The sequence below is a fragment of the Bombina bombina genome, chromosome 1 (genome assembly GCF_027579735.1).
Source record: "Bombina bombina isolate aBomBom1 chromosome 1, aBomBom1.pri, whole genome shotgun sequence".
Lineage (NCBI taxonomy): Eukaryota > Metazoa > Chordata > Amphibia > Anura > Bombinatoridae > Bombina > Bombina bombina.
Genome location: NC_069499.1, coordinates 1,431,590,871 through 1,431,614,037, shown reverse-complemented (window position 1 = coordinate 1,431,614,037; position 23,167 = coordinate 1,431,590,871). Strand labels below are relative to the sequence as shown.

General features: G+C 36.9%; 1 protein-coding gene across 1 annotated transcript in view; it reads left to right on the top strand.

Moving 5' to 3' along the window:
* The window catches only part of HORMAD1 (HORMA domain containing 1), a 328,194-nt gene continuing 305,027 nt past the window's right edge, over positions 1–23,167 (top strand). The window contains exons 1-3 of the mRNA XM_053719987.1: positions 1–9; positions 937–1,081; positions 21,347–21,410. Coding sequence (XP_053575962.1) covers positions 1–9; positions 937–1,081; positions 21,347–21,410 — 218 coding nt within the window. The remainder of the gene's footprint in view (positions 10–936; positions 1,082–21,346; positions 21,411–23,167) is intronic.

Sequence of the window (23,167 nt, the reverse complement as noted above, 5' to 3'; positions counted from 1 at the left end):
ATGTGGAAGGTGTGTGCCTCCTAGTTTTTGATTATTCAGGGAATTTTGTTTGGTTACCAACATTTTGTAACATCTTTAAGATGGTTTAGGCAAGGGTCTGTTGATCAGCACCCTAAATAATTTATTTTCTGCACTTTTGGTTTCACAATCTGAATGTAGTCCGGGCATTGAAGTTTTTTCCTTAGGCTATTGTTTCTTTTAACAGTACCAATTTGTTCCTTTGGTCTCGGATAAATATAAGGGTCAGAGGACAACTTTTGTTACTTTAATCATTGTTGACAAGCCTAAATCATGGAGCTTTCATGAGAGCATGATAGTTCCTGCCTTTATGTATTACAACTTCTTGGACTTTCAGGAATAGATTATCTGTGGATCAACTTTGCAAGTCTGCTGCATTGTTGTTTTCTTGTATAATTTCTCTGTGTTTTATCACTTGAGATTTTGGCTTTGGCTGAGGTAGCTTTTGGCAGGAAAATTCTTCAGCCTTTGTTTCCTTGTAAATAGGTGCTTGCTTTTCTATATTTTTCCCACCCATTTTCTTTGTGGACTCAACAGCTTGGGTATTAGTTCCCAACAGTAATGAAACGTGGACTCTCACCAACTTAGAAAGAAAACATAATTTATTCTTACCTAATAGATTCCTTTCTTTCTTGTTGGTGAGAGTCCACAAACCCACCAGATTTTTCTTAGTGGTGGCAGTTATAGATCACACCACTTTACCATACTATCTTTCTTACTTCTTCCTTCTATTCTCAGCTATACAAAATAATGGCAGGTTCAGGGAAGTGGGAGGGATAATAAAGCTCTGGTGTAGGGTCTCTTTGCCTCCTCCTGGTGGCCAGGTGAGGAATTCCCAACAGTAAGGAATTGTGGACTCTCACCAACAAGAAAGAAAGGAATTTATAAGGTAAGAATAAATTATGTTTTCTCTTACAGAGCTCGGTAGCCCTTCCTAATCGTGTAGCTACGGAGCAGCAGTCCCTAGTACTTGTGAAGAGGCTTCTTGCTGTCTCAGTCTCCTGCATCACTTATTTGAGAGGCCTTTTCCCTGAATATGCATACGGGACAAGATATCTGGAGGGTAATAATCCTTGCTGGAAATATTGTTGCATGCTACTTATATAGATCCAATGCTTCACTTTTCTTCACTTTATGGAGTTTTCATCTGATAGGTTAAGTATTATAATTATCTAGTTATGCTACTGATACAGTATCCTCCACCTAATACCATAGTTCTTTGTTAAGGAAGAGCTGCATTTTTTCATTACTTCTCACATATATATATATATTTTTTTTGGGTGGGTGCATTTATAAATAACTTGCAGTGGTGGTTGCAAATCATCTTGCTGCTTTTAAGGCAAATACAGGAGCTCTAAAAACTCTCTAACACCCTAAACATCGAGAAAGTGGCACTGCCTTTCAAAAAATAAAAAAGAGAAAGATACATATTACAAAATCCTTGCAGACAAATTTAATTCCTTATACATTCAGCAGAAATACAGTTTAATTTGGGGGGAGTCTGCTACCTTATAAAAGGGTAACCACAGTACATTTACCAGCTTAATATTCATCTCAATGGTAATTATGAAATAACTATAAGAATTATTTCAGTAGCTATTAAATGTCAAATAAGTGTGAATATGCATAAATCTATAATATATGTATGTAGAAAAACATATACATGCATTATACATATCAGAGAACAGGTCCTATAGGCATAAACTAGGTGGTTACAATGTTTGATTCCTAAAATTCAACTAGTTAGTAACGAATCATTATAATAAATCTTGTAATCTAGCCCTAGATTGGAAATATTTTTTTTTTAATTCAGTATTTTTATAAAGTGTAATTTTAAAGCATAAAGCCTTGTGCACAAATATTTATTTAATGTTAGCTTCTTTATTGCCTCTAATCCTATTTTTCCTTTTTTTTTTTTACTACAGTATGTATTTTTAAGGCAGAAAAAAAAACAAAATGTATGCTTACTTGATAAAATCATGTCTTTCATGGTGGTGAGAGTCCATGAGCCATTTTCAATTTTGCGAGTATTTAAAATTTTTACATAAATAGAGACAATACAATTTTGCACCTATATTTTCACTGCTTTGTCCTTTCCTACCTTTTCTTTACTATTTCTCCTGCTTGGCTATACATACGACTAGCATACCAGTGAGTTGGTAAGGATGAATTGTTCTTGAAAGATTTGGGGAATCTTTGCCTTCTCTTAGTAGCTAGGAATTGAAGCCAATGTGTAATGGATAGTGTACTCTCACCACCATGAAATAAATAAATTTATAAAGTAAGCATAAATTGTGTTACACATTTATTTAGAACATTTGTTAGAAATGTCTATTTGTGTGTATATATAATATATATATATATATATATATATATATATATATATATATATATATATATATATATATATATATATATATATATATATATATATATATATATAGTAGCTCTGAAGGGTGGAGGGCACTCACAGGACTTTATAGGAAAGGTAAAAAATTCAATCTTTATTTACAACATCAGCTTCACATCAAAGAATGTCGACGTTTCGGCCCTTACAGAGGCCTTCTTCAAGACAAGTCATAATCTTATACAATGCCAGCTGCACCTCACATAACACCGGGCTCCCAGTAACAGACTCGGAGATTGAATTTTTTACCTTTCCTAAAACGTCCTGTGAGTCAGTGACGTGCAGTGAGGTCAGAGGCTGGTGAGGCACTAGATATGATAAAAAAAACACATATAAAGAGGGCCGCAAGTACCCCCAACAGGGCAGGTTTAAATGATAGCTGAACCAGTGCACAGGTGAAATAATCAGCTGATGGGTGAGAGCAAGTTAGTATCCACTGAGTTACTGATCAGCTGATTACTTCACCTGTGCACTGATTCAGCTATAATGAAAACCTGGCCTGTTGGGTGTAGTTGAGGACCATGGTTGAGAAACACTACACCAAAGCACCAGCTCATCGAAAATGTATTGATTACCTGGAGAATAAAGCACACATACTCTGCTCACTGACACCCACACACACTCTGATCACATACACACTCACACAATTCTGTGGCACAGTGCCAGTTACTTAGCAATTAGAATGATACACAATCTCTTCTCTACTAAGTTCCCACGGGAATAGGGCCCTCAATCCCTCCTGTATGTGTTTGTAAATTTTGTCCTGTCTTTTACAAGTCTTGTATTGTTTTATTTAAATGAATTGTATCCATGGACAGCGCTGCGGAATATGTTGGCGCTTCATAAATAAAGTATAATAATAATAATAATACTCACTACTGTATTGTAAAAATAGAAATAATTTACCATACAAATTTTACACAAAGGACAAGTTATCAATACTGCCAACACAGCTGCTGCAATATGGTGCTCAAGAAACTCACGTGCACATCCCACTTAGGTATGCTCTTCAACAAAGGACACCAAAGGATACCAAAAGAATGAAGTACATAATACTAAAAGTAAAATAGAAAGTTTATTTTTATTTTTTGTGTGTGCAATTTCTATCTGAATGATGGAAATTTAATTATGACTTTCATGTTCCTTTCAAAAACTAATTTGATTTGCTGACATGGGGCCAGTAACAGTTAATGCTAATTTTCAAAATATAAATAACTAGAAAAGTCTATTAAAATAGCATGCTCTACCTCATTCATGAAAGTTTCATTTTAAATGTCTCCCTTTAACTATGTGTTAACCAGTTACTATACAGTGGCATTATTTCTAAAAACATTTAACAACTGCAATAATTACATATATTTTTTAAATGACTCATCTCCTTTTATTAATATAAACTTGTAAAAAAGCAGCACATATTAAAAACACAATGCAACAACTTTCAATTGATTTGTGAATTACAAATTAACAGCAGTCTTTAAAAAAATGGAGACACAGAACAAGAAAAGAGACATAACATATATGGAGTTTGTACCTAATTAAATCAACCATGAAAAAGGGAGGCTTAGCAATATTCAATGTCAAAAACTTTAATTTAAATAACTTCAAACTCTGGGTTTTAAATTGACCCTTTGAATTCCTGTTCCTGTCAGTATTGGGTTATGCTCACGTACTGTCCCCCTGTTAATGAGCTGCTTCTGAACACAATTTGTGAATCACAAGAGATGTAGAATACTACTTTACTCTTCTACTTGGTGTCATCTGTTCTTACGTTACCTCAGCTTCCAGTTGTGTCACATGACCCTGCTCACTGCATCCTCCTTCTGATTAATCTATATATCCTTCACTTGCTAGGAGGCATCAAGAGGGGTGCCTCCTATTGGTCCTAATTTTTGCTGCTAATATATTGAAAGAACACAGGTGGCGCTGCAGCACATCTTTTCCTTTGACCCATGTACTGCAATGGAGAGAAGCATTTCTGTACCTGCCTCTCCATAGCATTACATGAAAGGGGAAAAAAAAATTGGACTTTTTTTTGTTTTAATTAAAACTTAATTAAGCTACACACATGCGGATGGAGTGCTAGGCTACTGGCTACATTTTATATATATATATTTATATATATATATATATATATATATATATATATATATATATATATATATATATATATATATATATATATATATATATATATATATATATATATAATGTGTGTGTGTATGTATTTATATACATATAATAACTTGAATGAAAGTAAAGAAATCACTGGTGGTATTATCAAATACTTTTAAAGCGATTCTCATTGTTATAATTTCAATAAAGGTTGTGTTTTAACATTGTTTTTCACTTCATTTAGTATACTAGTCATGTTTTATAATGGCTGAGAAGTGTATGATATGTTCTCTGGATTAGTTGATATATTAAGACACATCATTCTTGCTGTGGTATTTTATGGTTCCATTAAGTTTTTATTTAAGATATTAAAGTCACAAATATTAATTTCATTTTAGCTTCATTTTTGCCTCTAATTGTAGTTTTTACCTTTTTGACTCCAGTATGTATTTCTAGGGCAGACAAAAAAAAACAAGTGATTTGTGAAAATCGAATGTGGTCAGCTTGCTGTTTCTTGATTTACATGCTCCATTTTTAAAAGATATAAAAATGAATTTGGTCAGCTAGCTGGCAGAGCAACAAGCAGTATTTTAGACTTCCTCTTCACTTTGGTGTCAGATGCTTGAGTTGCCTTTAGAATGTTGTAATACGCAGCCAGCATTATTTCTCTTGTAAGGTGTATCCAGTCCACGGATTCATCCATTACTTGTGGTATATTCTCCTTCCCAACAGGAAGCTGCAAGAGGATCACCCACAGCAGAGCTGTCTATATAGCTCCTCCCCTAACTGCCACCTCCAGTCATTCTCTTGCAGCTATCGACAAGAAAGGAAGCATCAAGAGAGTGTTTTCTGAATTAGTGTAGTTTATCTTCAATCAAAAGTTTGTTATTTTTTTTTTTTTTTTAAATATATCTTTATTTACCAATTCGGTATACAAGTCAAGTAAGAAATAAAGCACAAGGGAACAGAGTAAGAGGGACCAGGGGGATACAAAGATCTTGTAAATACAGTACAGTTAGAGCAAATACAGAAAACTTCACATTCTCTATGTATAAACAAACTTTTTTCTTCATATCTTAAAACAGACTGTATTCATCCCAACGTCTGTGAGAATGTATCTCCTGGCATTGCCCCTTTTCTAAACAAATATTCGCAGGTTCCTGCATAGTATCAATAAATACATTTTATACCGAATTGGGGTTTTTCTGATAAAAATAAAAAAGACATCTTATAATCAAACAGGGCAATCAAAAAAAAAAAAAGAAAGGACAAAAAACATAAAGGACAAAAAAAAAAAAGGACAAGCGAATGCAGGCACCTCACCCCTCTCGTCCTATCATCCTCTCTCCATCCACGTTAGCTTTTTGATTTTATTTCTAGTCAATGTAAACCTGAGTCTAGCTATTCATTTTCCTTTGCTTACTGTAGCTGTGATCCGTACCATTCAGTTGGGAAAACATTTGAAAGAATCAATGTCTCAAAGAATTCCGATCTACGAAAATTACGGACAATCGTAAACTGAATAGCCAGGGGATAGGACAAAATAACTTTTAGCCATTTCAGAAAAAATGTTTTGATCCTTTTCTCTTCTAGGGGGGCTATATTCATTTGTTCAAAAACTATCTGAGCGTGTATGGTATTTATAAAACAGCCCATTGTGGGAGCTTTTCTATTCTTCCAGTCTTTTAGTATAAGATTGCGACCAAGCATAATTACCCTATTAATAAGGTTAATGTTAGCTCCATTATGGTCCGAGTTGTAGAGAAAGAAGATATGTTTAGCTTGGATTTTTAGCCTAAAGTCTAATACCTTATTAAGCCAAAATTCCACTTTTCTCCAGAACTGGGCCATTTTGGGGCAATTCCAAAAACAATGTATTATATCTGCACGCGGATTATTGCATCTTGGGCATTTTGCTACCGAGTTCAGATACCATTTAGATATTTTCCAGGGTGTCAGGTAAGCGTTATTCAGTAATTTTATATGTGATTCTTTCCATGCTGACGGAATGTTCGCACCTTGTGTCCACTTGTAACTTGCGGTCAGCAATTCTGCAGAGATGTCCGTAAAGGAAAGATTCCACTTTAAGACTAAATTATCCCTAAACATTTGGGCCTGCTTTGCGAGCATAATTTTGTATAATAATGCTATACTATGTTTACCTGACTTATAGCTAGCTATATATTTTTCGACCTGCCCCCAACCATTCATATCTGAATTTGATTTATTAATTCCTGTTATATAATGTCTAATCTGGAGGTAGGCAAAGAAGTTCTTGTTGGGTAGACAAAATTCTCTCGCAATATCTTCAAAAGTTTTTATCTGGGACATGTTATTTAAGCATTGATATATATAAAGTAGTCCTTTATGCATCCAAGTTTTGTATATTTCATGCGAAATGCCAGGTGTAAATTTTGGGTTGCCTCGTATCGGGAGGAACGGGGTAATTTCAAAATTGACTTTGAGCATTATACTGAGTTTCTGCCATGCTTCGATAGTATTAGATAGTATCTTTAGAGGCTTTCCTCTATGGATAGAAGTGTAAGATAGTTGTCTTCTGATAACCAGTCAATTGCCGATCGGGCTAATATAGCAATGTTATACTTACTAATGTCTGGAAAAGATAAACCTCCTTCTTCCAATCTCGGTGTTAGTTTAGCTATAGAGAGCATGTGTCTTTTATTATTCCACAGGAATTTGGCACAATCTGCGTTGAACCTTTTATTATCTTGGGACCGAATGAACAGTGGGATGTTTTGCATAATATAGATCAGTTTGGGGAGTAAGATAGATTTAATAATCATTACTTTGGCTGAAAGAGAAATAGGGAAATTACTCCATTGTAGCAATTTCTCTGATACTTTTTTAAAAAAGGGAACATAATTTAAACTGTACTATTGCTTGGGGTCAGCATGAAAGTATATTCCAAGATATTTAATACTGAGTGTATCTTGGAAAGGATATTCTTGAAGACTATCTTTATTTTTATCGATCCATAAGATTTCAGACTTATTGGCGTTAATTTTGTAGCCCGAAATGGAACCAAACAGGTCAATGACCCTTAGGGCCTGTGGTATGTTTTTCTTTGTATTTTTAACATATAAGAGCAGGTCATCCGCGTACAGGGATAGAACAAGTTTTTCTTCCCCTAACCTAATTCCTTGCAGCTCTTGCCGCATCATTATAGCGAGTGGTTCTATGGCCACATTAAATAATAGCGGTGAGAGTGGGCAGCCTTGTCTCGTCCCCCTGTATAGTGTAAGATATGTAGTGTGGCTACCGTTTATTAATATATTAGATCTCGGATGGTCATATATGGTTTTAATGAATTTAAGAAACTGGCCTGTAAAACCAAATTGTGATAACGTGGTGAAGAGGTGGTCCCAGATTATAGCATCAAATGCTTTTTCGGCATCAATTGTTATTAAAGCAAAGTCCTGTTTAATTACTGTTTTATCTGAGAGTTTATTCCATAGATAATCTAATACTAGTGCTAGCTTCCGTGTATTTTTGGTTAGTGATCTTTGGTGCATGAAACCCACCTGGTCCAGGTGTATAATTGGGTCTAAGCATATTTTCAATCTGTTGGCGATGATGTGAGTTAATAGTTTATAATCTGTGTTAAGCAATGAGATCGGTCTATATGACTTAGGATCTAATGCCGGTTTACCCTTTTTCAATATCAATGTTATTGTAGACTCAGAGAAATACTTTGATATAGTTTGGCCCTCAATAAAATAACCATTAAATAGTTGTACTAAGACATCTGTTATCTCTATTATGAGTATCTTGTACATTTCAGCGGGCATTTGGTCTGGGCCCGGAGCTTTATTAAGTTTAGCATTTTTAATCGCTTCCACTACTTCTTCTCGGGTTATTGGTCTATTTAGCTTATTGGCCATTTCTTGTTCTAATTTAGGGAGGCTAATTTTGTACCAAAAGTTAGCTTTGTAATTGATATCAATTTCTTTAGCTGCGTATAGATTTTGATAGAATTTCAAAAATACGTTTTTGATTTTATCTTGATCTGTTACTCTTTCTGTACCATCATAGATAGCTTCTATTACATTAGATTTTTTCCTAACTTTATCCAGTCTAGATAGAAACTTAGCTGACTTCCCGTATTGGCTTTTATACTTAGCACTTATCTTTAATTCTTCCCATGCAACTTTCTGTTTGATAAAAATATCCCTTTCTGTTCTGGCCCCATTGTACTTATCTCTTAATCTCCTGGAAGGATTACTTATATATTTTGAGTATGCATTCTGGACTTGCTTAGAGAGCTGATTCTCCTTCATCTGCAACTTCTTTTTTTTTTTAATCATATAGGCTTTAATCACACCTCTTAGATAGGCCTTTGCCGTTTCCCAGAAGATTTCAGTCTTTTCTCTATATAATCTATTTAGAAAGGCAAATTCTTTCCATTTATGTGTTAACCAGTTATTAAATTCTAGGTCGTTAACTAGATATTTTGGGAAGAAAAAATCATTTCTTTCATTTCTCTGAAAAGAATGAAAGTGTATATCTAAAGAGATAATTGCATGATCCGAGATCAAGATGTCAAATATCTTTGCTTGAGTATCTAATTTAATCAAAGAGCTAGATATCAGAAAGAAGTCTATTCGGGATAAAGAACCATAAGTTTTTGAATCGCAAGTAAAGGACTTCGTGTCAGGGGATTGCAAACGCATGTAGTTTCAGATTTTTACATAATTGCTTAAATATTCTGGACTTCTGACCAGAGAAAGTGGAGTTCCTGGGACTAAATTTGTCTAGGGTTTCTGAAGGTATTAGGTTGAAATCACCTGCTAAGACTATATTCTGATCCATAAAATTGGTTAACATAAAGACTAAGCTGTTCCAAAAAATAGGGTCTGTTTTATTAGGACCATACACATTGCAGATCACCATTTTAGCACCCTCGACCTGTATCTCCAGTAGAACCCATCTTTCATCAGGGTCTAAAGTTATTTTTATAATATTATATGTCAATTTCTTATTTAACAGGATAGCTACTCCTTTTTTCCTTCTGGAACAGGGGGTGGCAATCACCTCCCCAACCCATTTACATTTTAGCTTGACAACTTCCTCTTGTTTTAAGTGTGTTTCTTGTATTAGAGCTATATCAGGGTTATGTTTACCCAGTTGTCTAATTATGGTTTTCCTCTTGATTGGGGAGGTAATGCCACCCACGTTCCAGGAAAGCAGTCTAATGTTACCCTTCATCTTTCAGTCTATTATATAAAAATTGAGAGAGATTGGGGAGAAAGTAGAGGTAGAAGGGGGGGAGGGGGAGAGGGGGAGAGCCGCAAAAAAAAAAAAAAAAACCCATTCCAAACAAAACAAAAATGATTTACAACAGAAACCTTAACAACCAGAGCCTGGTATACTTTCTCTATATGTTTACACACTTTTTCCATATTGAGCAGAAGCGGTAGGACACTACATGGAAGATGCATGCATACTCTATTTTATAGCTGTCCCAGCCCTCATGTGAGTGTTAGCTTATGATCTGTAAAGTAACCTTTAGCTTCTTCTACATTGTCTAATCTGACTATGCCTTCCTTTTCTTCTATAATTATCCTTGCAGGATAGACTAGTTTTGCTAAGAAACCTTCTTTTATCAATTTGGTACAAAAAGGAGCCATTTCTTTCCTCCTGAAAGCAGTGTCAGCGGAATAGTCTTGGAACATTAAGATTTTATTGTCTTCTATGTGAAAGTTATCTGTTTTCCTATATAGCCGGAGAATATTTATCTTATCTTGGAAATTTAAGAACTTTATCAGAATTGGTCTATATATATTTTTACCATTGGCTCTGCTTCTAGGGGGACCCAACCTGTGCGCCCGTTCTACCGCTATTGGTATTTGCAAATGATCTACTCCTAAAGCTTGGGGCAGTATTGTCGTAGCAAAATATAGTAGATCTTTTGATTGGTCTGACTCAGGGACACCTATGATTTTTAAATTGTTCCTCCTTGCGCGGTCTTAGAGGTCATCTAACCTAGTGGTTAGATTCATATTTTTCTTTTCTAACTCTGAAATTTTTTGGGACTGGTTGTTAGTTATATCCTCAACTTCTGAAATTCTGTCTTCTGCTTCTGAAAGTCTATTAGCGAATACTTTTAATTCTGACGAAAGACTAGAAATTTGAATCTTTAGATGTTCAAACTGCGGGAGGAAAATATCACTAAGTTGAGTGATTAGGGGTTGTAGGTCTATTTTTGGATTTAAACCTTCGTTTATATTCTCAGCCATAATGTCAGATGTACGTGGCCTTCTATCCTTACTTTTTGGGGGCATGGTCTGAGAAGGTGTGCTGTGCGAAAGGAGAAATCTTTCCATATATTTCTCGTGTTAAAGAGGGCGGGTGGTAAAGAAAAAAAAAAGAAAAAAAAAAAAAAAGAAGGAAAATCACAAAAGAAGTGAGACGGGGTAGTGCTAAGAAAAATAGTGCTGATCTTGGTTTTTTTTTTTTTTTGTTTGTTTTTTTTTTTGTTTTTTTTTCTTTCTTTTTGGGGGGAGTAAGCCCCAGGTGCAAAAATATATGTGTTACACAAAAATATATGTGATACTAGTGTAAAAAAAAAGAAAATAGAAGGGTGGGTATTTAACCTGTGTGAGTTACGTGACCGTGCCCAAAGATAAATATGTGTTAAAGCACTAGATAGACCTAAGTTGTGTCCTATTTGGCTATGGCTTTAATTTTTAGCCCTTATGGCCTAGTTTAAATCCAGAGAGTTTTTCCCCCCTTTTTTTTTTCCTTTTTTTCTTTTTCTTTAACTCTCTGTTTTTCCCTTCCTTCCCCTTTCTTGTCCTGTGTTTTATATTATAGCCGCTCAGGGGTAATTATATTTGGATTCTTATATAATATTTAGACCAATACTTTTGGCAACTTATTGTATATCCTTATAGTCAAAATCTATTCAGGTCATACAGTACAGAGTTACAATATATCAAAGTATGGACCTCTTAGTCACTTAACATTACACACTCAATAACTTCAATGTTGCCGATATTCAGAAAAGGAAAAAAGAAACAAAAACTTTGCGACTTGAATTACAGCACTTAATAGACATCCAAACTATTCCTAGTCAGCAATAAAAAGTTTCACTACTAGGCTATAAGAGATAACAAGATATAAATTGTAGCAGTCTTTTCCTAACTTTATGCTATACTCCTTATTCCTGAAAAAAAATCAGGGAGGAGTCAGGGAACCATTAGCATGACTACTTAACATTCAGAGGCAACCTTATAATATATATAATATATAATATTCAAACTGATGAATGTTAATAGTCAAATTCTCGGCCTTCCACAATTATAATTTATATCATCAGTATTTCAGATTAAGATATCAATTACCACTTACTCTTAATTGCTATTATCTATATATTCTAATATTGCTCAGTGTGCAAACAGGCTATTGCAAGTTGTTCATAAAGCCCCATAACACACAATAAATCAAAATCACTGTATATTACATGTTATAAGTAGGGTAAACAGTATCTAAACAGGAGCTAAGATAAAGATAGAATGAATTAGCTTGCAAATTGTTTCAATATGTAAGAATCGTCACTTTAAAGATAACAGTTCGAGCAAATGCACTCAATGTTTCAAATTTAATTGATAACCCAGTTTCAGTCCATATACTTTTTAACTCTTGCAGTACAGTTGAAACTTATTCAGCAAAAGGAAGAATATAATTTGATGCCGCAGCCTCTAAGGAGTGATATATATAGCAACATAATAGATATTAAAAGTACTTGCGCTTTTAACACTTTTCTGAGAGGTCAGCGTAGCTTTCACAGCAGGGAGATTTTGGATCCGCTCCTCTGGCCACCTTACTTTACCTCCAGCTGTCGCAGATCTAAGTTTTATACACGACTCTTGACAGAGAAGCAGATTGTTTAACTTGGGTATTAGGTTAAGTTTTGCTCAGGTAAGAGCCTCCAACAGCATGCGTTAGTAGAACACAGGCTTTCAGACAGACTGAGGGCAATGTAGATCTGGTCAGCTTACAGCTCCGGTCAGTCTCCCTCTAGACCGGGGATGTTTGTATTTGTTCCCTCAGTGGTAGCAGCAGATTCAAACAGAAGGCAGCAAAATACTTCACTCTCTCCGCTGAGAAAAAAAAAAAAACAGCTCCCGCCTCACTATATGCGATGGGGAACTTCCACTCAGCTGGATATTACAGGGTTCAACTGCACTTATCAGGAAATCGGTGTGTCTTGAATAGGAAAAGAAAGTCCCGCCGACTCCTCTTAGCGTCTCCTGATAACAGCTGAGAGCTTTCAAACACCGTATGTCCTATGAGCCCAGGAATTCCGAAGATAGGCAATGTTGTGCGCTGGTTCAACTTTAGGCTCCGAGCAGCCTCGCTGCCCTCAGTTGAATTTTGGCTCCTGGGGTAGCGCTCTCACCCCTTCTTCGTCAGCCGGACAGGTTCCACAAGACCCCGTACACCGGGGATTTACGCCTCAACCAGGGGAGGCGCCGCCGCGCGCCGCGGTCCAAGTTCAGCAGCTGAAGGTGAGCTCCTGATATGATAGTCTGGGAAGGCAGTCTTGAGAAGACCTTACAGGTAAAAGATAGCAAGTCTCCAGCAACCTGCTTCCGAAGGCAGCGAGTCCCTTCTCAATTGATTTGAGCGTAGTGGTTTGACAAACACTGCGGCAGTGGCTCTGGCTAGGGAGCCTCAAACAGCTTTACTAGACTTCCCCGTCTTACCCCTTGCAGCAGTGGGGTAGTGTCCTAGGGAGTAAACCAGGTACTCCAGCAACGGACCGTGACGGCAGCTTGTTCTTTCACGAGCTCCTTCGGGCAGCACGCCAGATTCGCGTGCTCCGTCTAGCTCCACCTACAGGAAGTCTTGCTCAAAAAGTTTGTTATTTTTAAACGGTACCGGCATTGTACTGTTTTTACCTCAGGCAGAAATTAGAAGAAGAGTTTTGCCTGAGGTTTTTGATGATCTTAGCAGGTTGTAACTAAGGTCCACTGCTGTTCTCACACATAACTGAAGAGTATAGGAAAACTTCAGCTGGGGTAACGGCCTGCAGAATTAACTGCTCTGAGGTATGTTCAGTTTATTTTTTTCTAGAGAGATGATAAGGTCTAGAAAATGCTGACAGTGCCTGATATATTTAAGGTAAGCCTGATTGCAGTGATTTAACAAACGACTGGCATCATGCTTGCTGTTAAGGGTAATATTCATGTTACTTGCTCTTATGGCTTAGCATGTGAAACGTTTGCATGATATATAAAGAACGTTTTTTACTAAGGGTGATAAATCTTTATTTGGGGCCTAGTTTTCCACATGGCTGACTAGATTTCTCCTAGGAGTAGTTATTTATGGCCCTTTCACTTTGAGTGCATGGTGGGAGGGGCCTATTTTTGCGCTCTAATTGCGCAGTAGTTTTTACATTCTGAGACATCCAGCTTCCCTGAAGGAGTCCCCTGACATATTGGACCTCTGTAAAGGGTTTTTGTGTCTACAAAAGTCGTTTTATGGGAAGGTAGGAGCCACAGTAGAGCTGTGGCAGTTTGCTTGTGACTGTTATAACGTTTTTTTACCGTTTTTCTGCTTCGTTTTTGAGCCTGAGGGGTTAATCATCCATTTGCAAGTGGGTGCAATGCTATTTTAGTCTATTATACACACTGTAAAAATTTCGTAGAGTTAACTGCTTTTTTTCACTGTTTAGCAGTTTTTGTGTTTGTTTTTTTCCCTTAAAGGCACAGTACCGTTTTTTATATTCTGCTTTTTCACATTAATTATAATGTTTTCCAAGCTTGCTGCTCTCATTACTAGTCTGTTAAACATGTCTGACATAGAGGAAACTCCTTGTTCATTATGTTTAGAAGCCATTGTGGAACCCCCTCTTAGAATGTGTACCAAATGCACTGATCTTACTATAAGTTATAAAGACCATATTCTGGCTTTAAATGATTTATCACCAGAGGATATTGACAAGGGGGAAGTTATGCCGACTAACTCTCCCCACGTGTCAGAGCCTATAACTCCCGCTCAAGGGATGCCAAGTGCAGTGTGGAACTCCCTGAAGGCTCGTGGACTCAGGAGGAGGCACTCCTTCCGATAAACATTCTGGAACTAAGAGCGATATTCAATGCTCTTCAGGCTTGGCCTCAGCTTGCTGCGGTCAGGTTCATCAGATTTCAGTCGGACAATATCACGACTGTAGCCTACATCAACCATCAAGGGGGAACAAGGAGTTCCCTAGCAATGTTGGAGGTTTCAAGAATAATTCTATGGGCAGAGGTTCACTCTTGCCATCTATCAGCTATCCATATCCCAGGAGTAGAGAACTGGAAGGCGGATTTTCTAAGTCGGTAGACTTTTCATCCGGGGGAGTGGGAACTCCATCCGGAGGTGTTTGGACAGTTGATTCAACTTTGGGGCAAACCAGAACTGGATCTCATGGCGTCTCGTTAGAACGCCAAGCTTCCTTGTTACGGATCCAGGTCCAGGGATCCCAAGGCAGCGCTGATAGATGCTCTAGCAGTGCCTTGGTCCTTCAACCTGGCTTATGTGTTTCCACCGTTTCCTCTGCTCCCTCGTCTGATTGCCAACATCAAGCAGGAGAGAGCTTCAGTGATTTTGATAGCACCTGCGTGGCCACGCAGGACTTGGTATGCAGATCTGGTGGACATGTCATCCTTCCACCATGGACTCTGCCCCTGAGGCAGGACCTTCTACTTCAGGGTCCTTTCAACCATCCAAATCTAATTTCTCTGCGTCTGACTGCTTAAAGATTGAACGCTTGATTTTATCAAAACGTGGTTTCTCCGAGTCGGTCATTGATACCTTAATTCAGGCTCGAAAGCCTGTCACCAGGAAAATCTATCATAAAATATGGTGTAAATATCTTCATTGGTGTGAATCCAAGGGTTACTCATGGAGTAAAGTCAGGATTCCTAGGATATTATCTTTTCTCCAAGAAGGATTGGAGAAGGGATTGTCAGCTAGTTCCTTAAAGGGACAGATTTCTGCTCTGTCTATTCTTTTGCACAAGCGTCTGGCGGATGTTCCAGACATTCAGGCGTTTTGTCAGGCTTTAGTTAGAATCAAGCCTGTGTTTAAACCTGTTGCTTCACCATGGAGTTTAAATTTAGTTCTTAAAGTTCTTCAAGGGGTTCCGTTTGAACCTCTGCATTCCATAGATATCAAGCTTTTATCTTGGAAAGTTCTGTTTTTGGTAGCTATCTCTTCGGCTCAAAGAGTTTCAGAGTTATCTGCCTTACAGTGTAATTTCCCTTATCTGATCTTCCATGCAGATAAGGTAGTTTTGCGTACCAAACCTGGGTTTCTTCCTAAGGTGGTATCTAATAAGAATATCAATCAGGAGATTGTTGTTCCGTCACTGTGTCCTAATCCTTCTTCAAAGAAGGAACGTCTATTACACAATCTTGGCGTGGTTCGTGCTTTAAAGTTTTATTTACAAGCTACTAAGGATTTTCGTCAAACATCTGCATTGTTTGTTGTCTACTCTGGACAGAGGAGAGGCCAAAAGGCTTCAACAATTTCTCTTTCTTTTGGGTTAAGAAGTATTATCCGCTTAGCCTTTGAGACTGCTGGCCAGCAGCCTCCTGAAAGAATTACAGCTCATTCCACTAGAGCGGTGGCTTCCACATGGGCTTTTAAAATTGAGGCTTCTGTTGAACAGATTTGTAAGGTCTTACAGGCAGTGGTGCCTTCCGTTTAAGCGCCTGCCTTGTCCCTCCCTTCATCCGTGTCCTATAGCTTTGGTATTAGTATCCCACAAGTAATGGATGAATCTGTGGACTGGATACACCTTACAAGAGAAAACAAAATTTATGATTACCTGATAAATTTATTTCTCTTGTGGTGTATCCAGTCCATGGCCCGCCCTGTCATTTTAAGGCAGGTGGTCCATCCAACCGGAGGCAGGCAAAAATGACCCAACACATCAAGAGCTTAAAGTACCTGAGCAAACACATAAGAGGGCACTTCATGTGCATATAAGTAATTAAATGACCAATAAAAGTGATGGTGATGCAGGGTACTCACAATATGTAGCAGCACTCTGTTTTGCTGATAGGCGCGTTCTGGAGAATGCATAAAAAATGATATATAATTTTTTTTTATGCCTGATGAAACCGCTGTGCTAGCGGAGAAACGCCTTGCATTTTATTGGGGCTCTGAATGAATGTTTCAACCGCTCATGTTTAAACTATTGTTTTTAAAAAAGGTTTTCAATTAAACTATTTATGTTCATACATCTAAACTGGGTTTGTATGAACTGAATCCCACCTGCAGGACTATCTTGGAGGAAGCTGTTAACCAAAGCTCAGTGAGCTGGAGCACTGTGAGTCTCCAGAATGCGCCTATCAGCACAACAGAGTGCTGCTACATATTGTGAGTACCCTGTATCACCATCACTTTTGTTGGTCATTCAATTACTTATATGCACATGAAGCGCCCTCTTATGTGTTTGCCTAGGATCTTCATTACTCTTTTGTGAGGTGTAAAAGGTGTTGCATCTGGTTTGTGCATCAAGGAACAAAAAAGAAAAGGATAAAAAGATTTTTACCCTGCACTATACAAGTATTCCATCTCCTGAATCAACAGTGAAATTTTTGGACATTGGACTTTATGTTTGAGATAAGTCTCTATTGTGTGTTATTATATTTGAACCCACCTATATACCCTTTTTGTTCACCTAGCGATATTTATCCCAATTCTTATGCTCATATGCTCTTACAGATATATAATTTATTTACCAATATATAGCGCCCCCTAGAGGAACTGAGTGTTCCTAGTATTTTTTATCAAGAGCTTAAAGTAATTGTAAATCCTAGTGTTTGTGAAATGCTAGGATTTAAAATTGGAACAAATAAAGGGGACTTTCAGTCATGAAGTATAAAATACTTAATGCTGATAGCTCCTTTACTTGTTGCAAGCATTTGCCACACTGAGCTGCTCAGGCAGCCGACGGCAGAATGCTATTTGCTGTAAGGTGACATTTCCTCCTCTTAGCAAATAGCCGTGCGTTCCAACTGGCGTCAAGCCGGATACCCCGTACGGCTATTGGCTAAGAAGTGGAAACGTCACCTCTCGGCAAAATAGCGTAGTGCAGAGGGCTGCCTGAGCAGCTCAGTGCGGCGAAAGCTTCCAACACATAAAGCAGCTTTCAGCATTAAGTATTTTATACTTCATGACTGAAAGTCCCCTTTATTTGTTCCAATTGTAAATCATAGCGTTTCACAAAGGCTAGGATTTACAATCATTTTAATTTCTCCCACCGTCTGATTCCCCTCAGTCTTAATTTTTGTCTTCACAGGTGAATTGGTGCATTGCAGCTACATTTTTTTTACTGAAAGGGGTAATTAAAGTGCAGTAAGGCCCGTCTTCCCCCTTAGAGGACTGAGAACAGGGCAGAGGGGTGTACCGGAGTCCCTTGGCTAGTGAGTGTAATTCTTCTGCAGGAGTTGTTCAGCAGCCTGCCACAGTGGTCACTGGGACTAGTTATTTAGTCACCTACTGTTGGCTATGAAGGGGTTGGTGCCACCTAACTAGGATGGGGGCTTTGCTAGTGGACACAGGTAAGTTCAGTAAGTGCGTGCACAGATGGGTAAGTATGATTTTTCGCTCACAGCCCACATGCTTGACTGGTCAGTACTACAGGGGTGCTATAAAACCAGGGGGACTTATTATGGCATATATGTACACATTTTTGTCAAACTAAATATTTGACCTGATATTTTATTATAGCCTAGTGTCTGTTTATTTTCTGTTACAAAATCTTCTGATCTAATATAGTATGGAACAATCAAGAACTGTCCCCACTCCACTTAATCAGCCAGCTCCTTCAGAGGAGGGATCTGCGGAGGTTAGTTATTTAATAATGTGTTTTACTGAGTATTTACTGTACATATTTCACAATCCATATGTTCTTCATATACAGGACAATGTTAATTTTATTTTAAATACACACATATATATATATATATATATATATATATATATATATATATATATATATATATATATATACATAGGTATATATTTTATATTATCATTATAAGATATATACTGTATATATAGAAATATATATTTTAAAATAAAAATTATTTTTTTTCTATATGTAAAACATACGAATGTAAAATATGCGTAACACGCTTCGGATTTCACACTTTAGGTCTATCGTGGTGTCAGGTTAGCGCACATGAACAATTAGTTATCTTAAGGCATGTTATGGAAATATTAAATATTAAAAAATATTAATAATAATTATTAAATTATTATTTAGATTCTTTTTGTATAAGTTTTAATTATTCATATTTTTTTAGAGAACACTGTAAAAACAAAGAGAGAAAACACATACGAAACTAATGTAAATATTAAAATAATTAAATTATGTTTATTTATAAAAAAACAACAATGCGATTGAGATTTAGCTAGCTATGGAATAGATTACAAGTGGAGTGCTAATGTATTGTGTGCTTGCAAATTTGCCTGTTTGTGGGCGCGCGATAAATAACCAGCCATTACAAGTGGCTGGTTATTGCTACTGCGAGCTTGCGATAGCAATTAGCGCTTAGAAAAATAACCAGAGATCAAAAAATAACCAGAGCCCCAAAAGCCCCCAAAATAAAATTGTAGCATTTTTATTTTTTTTATAAAATTACTGCACTAGGCAGTATTTTTGGAGTAAAGTTGGCGGGAGTGGGTGTAAAGTGCCTTTACATTTCATTCTATGGGAACTATGTATATATATATATATATATATATATATATACTGTATATGCTTATATATATATATATATATATATATATATATATATATATGTGTATGTGCTAATATGTGTATATATACACATAATAAAACATAAATATATATGTATATAATCAAAAACATATATATTTACAATTTACTGCCATCGCAGCGTGACTTACTGCCTTCGCTGCGCTACTTCTCATGCCTTGTCTCATGGAAGCATGCTCTTGTGAGAACAATGCTTCCTAGAAACGCAATCGTTAGCTCACGTTCGCATTGCTGTCAACTTGTAATACCAGCGCACTTAGCGTACACTGGTATTACTCAATGGAGCACAAATATCATTTTCACAAAATCGATATTTAGCACTCCACTTGTAATCTGGCCCTAAATAATCCCTAACCTATATACATAAAGCTGTATCCCTATCGTTTACAATCACTTTGATATAAAATATATGTCTATATCTATCTATCTATCTCTATCTATCTAGATAGGTATATACAGATAAATATAGAAATATGTATTTAAAGGGACAGTCTAGTCCAAAACAAACTTTAATTATTCAGATAGGGCCAAGCCCGGTTAAATTTTGCAAAAAGACATCTGAAGTCTCCCAAAAGCATGTGGGAAAAGGTGTTGTGGTCTGATGAAACCAAGGTTGAACTTTTTGGCCAAAATTCAAAGATATGTTTGGCACAAAAGCAACACTGCACATCACCAAAAGAACACCATACCCACAGTGAAGCATGGTGGTGGCAGCATCATGGTTTGGGCATGTTTTTCTTCAGCTGGAACTGGGGCCTTAGTCAAGGTAGAATTAATTATGAACAGTTCCATATACCAGTCAATATTGGTACAAAACCTTCAGGCTTCTGCTAGAAAGCTGAACATGAAGAGGAACTTCATCGTTCAGCATGACAACGACCCAAAGCATACATCCAAATCAACAAAGGAATGGCTTCACCAGAAGAAGATTAAAGTTTTTGAATGACCCAGCCAATGAGTCCAAACCAGAATTCAGATCGAAAATCTGTGGGGTGATCTGAAGAGAGCTTTGCACAGGAGATACCCTCACAATCTGACAGATGTGGAGTGCTTTTGCAAAGAAGAGTGGGCAAATCTTGCCAAGTCAAGATGTGCCATGCTGACAGACTCATACCCAAAAAGACTGAGTGCTGTAATAAAATCAAAAGATGCTTCAACAAATTATTAGTTTAAGGGTGTGCACACTTATGCAACCACATTATTTTAGATTGTTGTTTACTTACCTCCACCTAAAAGATTTCAGTTTGTTTTTCAATTGAGTTGTACAGTTTATAGGTCACATTAAAGGTGGAAAAGTTCTTAAATGATTTATCTTTGTCTCATTTTTTTACATCACAGAAACCTGACATTTTAACAGGGGTGTGTAGACTTTTTATATCCACTGTACCTGTGTTGGTTATGCAAAACTAGTGAATTGGTAATAAAGGGATTATCTATATTTTAAAACAATAAATATTCTGGTGTAGACTGTCCCTTTAAAATAAAAATCCTGTATGTGAAGAACATTGGACTGTGCAATATTAATAACTCCTGTCAGGTTAGCTCACAAGCGATAAGTGTTTGTTTGTTTTTCTTCTGCGCTCTCCATTAAAGCCTATTGGGAGAAAAAATTAGCACAGTCACAATAAGTTAGAACGCACCAGGTTTCGATTGCGCTCAAAAGTTTTACTTTCAACTTGTAATACGTGCACTAAACCCCATGAGCAATAAGATTACTTCTAGAGGTGTTTATGCTCAAGCGGGAGCTCTAAATAGTGCCCCACTTGTAATTTAGCCTTAGTGTGTTAAATCATAAATATTTGTATTACCCTTGTGATATTCTAGATATACCTCCTTATAATACCTGTAGGTTAAAGATGATCCAAACAGGGAGGTTTTTTTTTATTATTCAGATTTAGGATCAAGACATAGGTACATCTGCCTCCTCTTGCCTTTTATAACAGAAAATATTGTATTGACCTATATTACTGTACATTTTGAAAGATGTATATATTTTTTCTACCTAGATATCTGTGTCAAGATCCTCAGAGAAGATAAAAGCTGCCCTGGTTCTACACAGCTAGTAAAATGGTTAGTGTTATATTTTCATTACAAAATGTTACAGTCCAGTAATAAATTGGTAATATTATAACAGGACACGACAGAATTTCACTGGCTTTAGGACCATTTCTTACTCATTTGTTCAAGCATTGCGCATTATAGGAAAATGGGCTACATTACAAGAGGCATGCTAACTTGCGTGCGTATTAGAAGTTGAAGGTAAACACGTTTGCTCAAGCACTAACTAAATTTGCGTGCATCAGGTTAGTGTGAGTGGAAACCTTAAGTAAGGTTACACTCATATATACACTATCTGATAAAAATATTTATATAAACACTAATACAATTTTTTTTACAAGGGTTAAAAGGTATATGGTATATGACATGGTGTTTGAATGTAAAGGGCTATAATGTATATACACTTTGGAGCCCTTTCCACACAAATACCTTAAAACAAGAGAAAACATTTTTATTCAATGTTTATATGTTATAATGTGTTTTACTGTGTATTAACTGTAAATATTTTACACTCCAATGTTCTTTGTATTTTTAAATATATATTTCTCTTACATGGTGTATCCAGTCCACGGATTCATCCTTACTTGTGGGATATTCTCATTCCCTACAGGAAGTGGCAAAGAGAGCACACAGCAGAGCTGTCCATATAGCAACCCCTCAGGCTCCGCCCCCCCCCCAGTCATTCTCTTTGCCGCTCTAACAAGTAGCATCTCCACGGGAGGGTAAAGTGAATGTGGTGTTAGATTTGTAGTTTTTATTTCTTCAATCAAAAGTTTGTTATTTTAAAATAGTGCCGGTTTGTACTATTTACTCTGTGGCAGAAAGTGATGAAGATTTCTGCTGAGAGGAAAATGATTTTAGCATGTTGTAACTAAAATCCACTGCTGTTCCGACACAGGACTGTTGAGCATCAGAAAACTTCAGTTGGGGGGAACAGTTTGCAGACTTAACTGCTTTGAGGTATGTTTCAGTCATTTTTTCTAGTCAAAATGCTAGAAGACTGACAAGAATCCCCATGTGGGAAAGGTAAGCCATATTCTGAGACTTAATATAGAAGGAAGGCTTATTTGAAAGGGCTCAAACACTGGTGGACACTGTTACAGGGCAATCGATTATTTTTTTACAAAAATCTGATGTTTATACAAGTTTATATTACATTTGAAACACTTTTTTGGGGTTTATTCCACGTGGCATCTATTTAGACACCTATTTTGGCTTGGGAAGGCCCAACATCCCCAGAGTGAAGAGGGAGAGGGCCTGAAATTTGCGCCTTAGTTGCGCAGTTGATTTTACAGACAGCTTCATGCAGCTCCATGTGAAGAGTCCAGAGATTACTTGAGGACTTCAGAGAGGCTTATTTTTTATTAAAACTAATCCCCAAGCAAGGTAGGGCCACAGCAGAGGCTGTGGCATGGTGCTATAGTTTTACTAACCGGTTGCCAGCTTTAATTTGCTCCGGTTTGGGCAAGTAATTGACTTGAAATTTGCTGTGCAATCATTTCAAAGCATTAGGATCATATGGTGAACATTTCATAAAGATTGGATGAATTTTGGAGATTTAGTAAAAAAGTGTGCGCTTTTTATTATTTAAAGGCGCAGTACCGTTTTTTCAAAAATTGTATTTCTCCTGTTAAGTGTAGTCAGTCCACGGGTCATCCATTACTTATGGAATATATCTCTTCCTAACAGGAAACTGCAAGAGAATTACCCAGCAGAGCTGCTATATAGCTCCTCCCCTCACATATCATACTCAGTCATTCTCTTGCAGC